The sequence below is a fragment of the Melopsittacus undulatus genome, chromosome 4 (assembly GCF_012275295.1).
Source record: "Melopsittacus undulatus isolate bMelUnd1 chromosome 4, bMelUnd1.mat.Z, whole genome shotgun sequence".
NCBI classification, from domain to species: domain Eukaryota; kingdom Metazoa; phylum Chordata; class Aves; order Psittaciformes; family Psittaculidae; genus Melopsittacus; species Melopsittacus undulatus.
The window spans coordinates 17,378,730-17,385,091 of NC_047530.1; the positions used below are offsets into that span (position 1 = coordinate 17,378,730).

General features: G+C 50.1%; 1 protein-coding gene across 1 annotated transcript; it reads left to right on the top strand.

The window, feature by feature from the left end:
- The first annotated feature begins 4,035 nt into the window (after positions 1–4,035).
- Positions 4,036–5,562, top strand: LOC106023413 (ITPRIP like 1). The gene has a single exon (XM_013128501.2). It carries the CDS (start codon positions 4,036–4,038, stop codon positions 5,560–5,562), a length of 1,527 nt encoding a protein of 508 aa, XP_012983955.2.
- Positions 5,563–6,362: the final 800 nt, after the last annotated feature.

Here is a 6,362-nt window from a genome sequence, read left to right on the forward strand (position 1 = left end):
CTTCGTATTATGAGCTAAGAAGTCCTTTGCGCCTGCGCAGTGCCTCCTAGTGGTCGTGGGTGAGGGTCTCAAGATGAAGTACATGAGTCTTCCTCGAGCCTGAACTTTTCACCTGTAGCTGTTATGCATGCTCCCTGGAGGCTTGCTCTTTGTCCAAAGCGCAGAGCCAATTTCAGACAGCCTAGGCGTCCAAAGGACGGGAATCAAGTCACAGTCTCTACTTAACAGTAGCTATGTCCTTATATGTTGTCCTAACATATACGGCAAGCACTATAAGCATGAATGAGCAGTGATACTGTTAAGCAAGTGGTTTGACCTACCACCTTGTACATTGCAAGTAGGATAAGCATGAGCAACCAGTAACATTGTTAAGCAACTGGTTTGATGCTAACACCCTTGTACATTGGTTAACCTTTTGCATCACCACTGTGCATGAAAGGTGTTATTTAAGCAACAGAGAGCTTCATTTCCCTATGTCCCGAAGCTATGCTGAAGGAGGGAGACTGTAACTGGCCCTGAGACATGCTAGAAAGTCATCTAACACCTTATACAGGAGGCAAATAAAGGACAGAATGTAGGGCACTGGAGGAAAGGAAGAACCCTTTGTTCCCCCATGCAAAAATGCCAGTGAATCTCCTGTGCAACACACAAACAAGCACTGCGTCCGTGAGGGTGTGGGCTATGGAAAGGGCGCCAGGGGCTGTGATTGATGGTCAGCTCCATAGGAGTCAGCAATGTGCCCTGGGTGCCAAACGGCCCACTGTGGAGACAGTGTTCTCACAGGAGAATGGATATTTGGTACATGAGCTCTGAATAACTCCGAGGGATACAGCAAGGCCGTGGGAGGCCTGAGGAAGCCTAAGCAAGCAAGATAAGAAGAAGCTGTAATTCACAGAGTCCTGAGAGCTGTGGACTGTTGGCAAGCTTTCGAGGTCAAGTTCTCACACCTGTGCTTAACCAATTATGTGTTAGTCACTAAGGGTCTTCAAGACAAGTATCCAATCATGATATGCCAAATTGCTGTAGGTGTGTGTGAGCAATAGTACATAAGGAGTTAATGCTTTGCAATAAATGGCTTTTTGTCTGATCATATTGGTCTCTGACTGAGTCCGTTCCGCAGCAAATGGCGCCCGAACGGGGACCCTCTATAAGTTCACATTGAAACGGAAGAGGGTGTGAAACGCTGGGCCGTGAAGAAATCATCTGGAATCGATCTGGCTGGACCAAGATTGGGAGGCAGAAGCCTCAGAGGAGGGAATCCTCGGATCGGAGCCTTGTGAGCCCAGAAGACACTGCGCAGTGCAAATAAGGTGAGCAGCCGGACGGTTGGAAGGGAGCTTAAGGATGGGAAACCAGTTAAGTAAAGAAGAAGAAGTAATACTTAAGCTCTTCCAACATATCCTCTCTGTGAGAGGGACAGACTATGATGAAGCTATGCTAAAAAGATTGTTGCTCTGTAGTAAGGAGAATGAGTTAATTGTGGGAGTCGGCAAAGCTTTTAATCTCGAGACTTGGGAGAAAACTACTAAGGAAGAAGCCTTTGATTTATGGATGTTTTCGGTCCTTCTTAAGGTGAAGGGAGCAACCCTTAAAGAGACAGACTTAAAGTTAATGTTGAAATGGTTGAAGATGCATTACCCAGAGATTGATGAGTCTACTGGATTTGAGAAATCCTTGTGGAATGGGGCAGGAGTTAAGCTGTGGAATGCAGCCACAAAAGGCAATGGTGCTGTGAAGTTTGTTAGTCATTTGGAGAACTGTTTTAGAGACGTTAAAGTCAAAAAATGAGATCATGGAGAGAACCCCCCCCCCCCCCCCCCGGCCTCCCCCCTGAACCTCCACCGGTTGCCGCTATGGCTGCAAAGATTGAAGACGGGGATGAAGATGATCCTTTTGATTCAGGCCCTATTGACCCCGAGAAGGAGCCTGTGTGTGTTCATCAGTTTGCTGTTGCTGCTCCTGAGATTCTGATGCCTGATAATGCCGATGCTGACCTGGATGGTGCTTTTGACCTGGAGCCTATTTATCCAGAAAAGAAGCCTGATTTATATCCCCCAGATCCTCGGGATAAATGGGCAGCTGTAAAGGGAGAAGTGAGATGGGTGGGGGATGCAGATGTATTGCACGGTTTCCTTGTGGTGTATATGCTGGTTCAAAACCCGCAGTGGGAAAATCTCTTGTATGCTCTTATCAGGGGTATCGGGCAGAATGTGTCAGACCATGGGGTTGGGACCCCATATACAACTCCTTTGATACAGTCTCTCTGTGATACTCATGTACTAGAAGTTGGTAAATATAAGTATGTCCATGTTTCTATCGACCCTTGGAAACCTTTAGAGGTATTGCTGGCAACTTCTTCCAACATAGGCTGGCCACCTGTGTCGGAATGAGTGTGCATTTTGGTCAGTATAAAAGCCCAAGCCCCATGCAATGTGAGGGAGGCAGAGCCTCTGCGGGGATGTCCGCTAAGGTTGAGCCTGCCACCTTGCACTGCGATGATGCTTCTTGGAGCTGGTTTCTTAATAGTCTTTACAAGGTCCTTGTGCCACGTCCTGTATGTGGGACCGTGTAGTGGGAGCAATGATTGTCTGGATTTTGTGTTTCAAATACTGTAGTTGTGTGGAGTGTGCTTGTGGGATCCCATGCGTGTGTGTGTGTGTGTGATGAGGGCAGACAGTTTTCTGTGTATTTTTTGTTGTCAGGTTCATGTAAAAGTTTTAACAGGTAGTAGTTCAACATTTTGGGCAAGAAAGGGTTAATGCAAAAGTGCAGCAGGTATTTTTTGCTGCTGCTGAGAGGGCTGCTGCTGATAGGCCGGTTGTTTTAGCTGTGCAAAGCAGGGTGAGCGACTTAAAAAAAAAAAAAAAAAAAAAGAAGAAAAAAAGGAGTGTAATGATGGAGCAAACTCCTTGACTGTTAACACTGTGCAGTCTATTTCTGCAGCTGCTTCACATTCCTTTTGCATCTGAATGCTTCTGCTTTAAGGAATCGCTTTAACCTGTCTACTTCTCAAGAACTGATAACCTGGGAGAGGGGGTATATTTCTGTCCTCTTACCTACAGGTCCATGGTGGCTACCTGCAAAGTTTGTCAAGCCTTGCCATGAGTGGGACAGATGAGTGGAAGAACTCGATGCCTCAGCTGCAGGAGCTGATCGTGAAAACCCCAAGCAGAATGAGATAGAGAGAAATGAATGATTGCAAAACATCGCTTGGGGGCAACTGAAAAGTAACAGCTTGAATATGGGTGCTTGTAAAGTAGCTATTATTAGAGGTTGTGATTTTGTGTATAAAACCACCTGTATTTACTAGCCAGTTGCTAATAAGAGACTATACCTTGTATTGTATGGATTTGTCACTTGTAAAAGAGACGTTAGAACATTCAAATTTGCAGCAGCTGCTAGAAAATGCTAAGGCAAAAGCTAGAAAGATTCTAATATGATGGTACTGTTACAAAGCAGGAACAAATTAAGAGGGTGGGAGAACTCCACTGGTAAGAAGTTTCTTTGGTTAGTCCGTTCCTGCCATCAGCATCTTCAATATGCTGATTTACTCTGTAATAGTTACTCTGCTAATGTAAATCTGTGTGTGCTTTGCTGTAGTAGTGACTTCTTACTGGATGAAGCAGGTGAAACTCTGCATTGACAACAAGGTGCAAGGACTGAGATTGACCAAATGCCTGCTACCACAGTCAAGGGCAAGACTGGGTTGGGCTCTGTGTTTCCCACCAAGAAGAACCTTTAGCTCCACTGCTGGCTGCAACCAGCAGGTGTAGAAACGTAGGCCCCTGGGGGTGGGCGCTCACGCTGCATGGAGGCCCTGGCTGCGAGCACCTTGGGCAGGGCACGCTGCTGCTGGCACTGGCCCTTGGCGCAGGCCTTGCTGCCTCCCAGCTTCCTCGTCCCCTCTCCTGCCTGTCCTCAGCTCCCTGCGGCTCCCGTCCCCGCTCCCCACGCTGCCGCCTCTCTCCCTGCCTCTCTCCTTCCCTCCTTCCTTCCCTCCCAGCCCCACTGAATGCCTTCTCTCCCCTGCAGGCCATGGCTTTCGCAAACCTCTTTGTGTGGGTACTGCAAATTCTCACCCTGAAGGTGCCCGTGGTCACTGGTGAGCCAGATGAAGCCACACCTGACCGCATGCAGCAGCCTTTGGGGCTGCTGAACCAGGACACTGTTTGGCTGCTGCAGGAGGTGGAGCAGCTGAGCCAAGAGAAGAGCAAGGGGCAGAGTTACGCAGTCTGGAGAGCCCTGCTCTTTGCCTTGCAGCACTGGCAACTGGGTCTGATTGCTGGCGTCCTACTCCTCCTGAGTGTCGGACTGTACTGGCGACTCAGGAGAAGGAGCCACGAGGAGGACAGCAGCAGTGACGAGGAGAGCTCTAGCTCTGAGGAGGAAGAGCAGGAGGAGGAAGAGAGTGAAGGAGAGGATGCTGATGGTGAGGGAGATGTGGGCAGTTATTTTGCAAGGCGCATCAGGTGGTCAGTGCGGAAACTGCACTACGAGAGCGATTTGGTGTTTCTGCTGGTGGACAGCCTCCTCCATGCTTGTCAACAGCTCTTGTCAGGTAGTTTCTTCCCAGTGCTAGAAGCAGCCATCGGGGTGGGCAGTGCCTTTGAATGCTGGAGTCCCCATGGAGATGACACTGTCTACCGTCTGCTTGTGCCCCTGAAGCCCCCCCTTGTGCACGCCTTCCGCCTGGAGGTGGGCAACCTGGGCCAGATGCCGGGGGACTCTTGTATCCGTTTGGAACTGGTGTGCACATGCATGACTGAGGAGACAGCGGGGGACACGCTGTGCTTCCTTCATCACCCCGACGAGGCACTGAGGAAAAATCAGAAGCCCGGCCTCCTACACACCCTCTGCACCAGCTCCTACCTAGATGTGCAGAAGACTGCCATATGGTTCCGGGACTTTGTGAGGTCAGCCTGGGACTTCGTGCCTCAGTCACGTCACTACAGGATGAAGGTGCTGCCCTCCAGCCACTCCTGCAAGCTGCAGCTGACACATGTCTCTGGGAGAACCTTGCTCGTTAAGATGATGCTTGGCATGCAGCAAGGCGACACAGACGTCTTTGTGACCAGCCAGGCTAGAGAGGCTGTCTACACCCCAAGCACAACATGGTCACTGAGCTTCAGTGTGGCAGAGGCAAAGTTCTTCTGGTTGACGGCCACGAAGGTCCCACATGACAGCTTCCACCTCAACTGCCTGCAACCCTGCGCCCATATGCTGATGGGCACGGGATTTTCCAGCTATGCCTTTAAGATAGTGGTGATGCACCTCCTGACTACCATGCCCCTGGCAGGCTGGAACAGGACAGATTTCCTTCTGCGGCTGGAAGACATCATGCGGTACCTACGTTGCTGCCTGGAGGAGAATCAACTCAACCTCTTCTTCTTTGGCAATGAGACCATTCCCAAAGAGATCATCTTGCCCTCAGCCTTGCAAAGAGCTGAGCCAGTCAACCGCTTGCAGAACTTGGCACAGGATCCGGCTGCTCATGAGCAGGCAATGAGGGACTTCAGGGAGCTGCAGTTTCGGCTTAGACAAGAGCTCTTCAACTGGCGCTGAACGTGGTTTTCATGCAGAAAGCTGTATGACAGGGGTGGAGCACTTGACGTCATCTACCTGGACTTGTGCAAAGTGTTCGACACTGTCCCACATGACATCCTTGTCTCTAAATTGGAGTGTCATCAACTTGATAGGTGGACCACTGAGTGAATAAAGAACTGGCTGGATCGTCGCACTCAAGGATTTGTGGTCAACGGTTCAATGTCCAGCTGGAGACCAGTAACGAGTGGTGTCCTGTAGGCAGATAGGGCCTGGCGGCCGGAAGATATCGTGCTGTACGGAAAGATAAGACCCTTCTCCAGGTAGCCAATAGCATTTAGGTGATGATACCAGTTTTACGATGCAAGCAGACGGAAATGACATCGTAAACCTAGGCTATATAACTCCGCGTTCTCTCTCAATAAACGCCATTTGCCGTCCACCACATTGGTGTCTGTGAGCATTTGGATCGAGCGGCCCAAGGGGGGGCCATCGCGCTGTTCCTGAACCAGGTTGTCACGCCTCTTGAAGGCAACAAGTGGTGCCGAAACCCGGGAAGCTGGTAGGCGGGTACCCAGTGGACACTTGGGAGGCCCGACAGTAGGGAACCCAAGTGAACCCGGGAAGCCTGATAGTCAGGAACCCAGGGGGTTGGGAATCGCCTGGATGGGTGAACGGTGGCCGGAGCGGCTGGACCAGCCCGGCAGAGGGAGGACGCTCCCGGACCCGCAAGGAGGATGGAAGCTCTTGTGAAGGTTGTATCAGAATTACATTAGTAGTGGGATATTGATTGTAAACCTAAAGATTTTACTCTCGTTGTT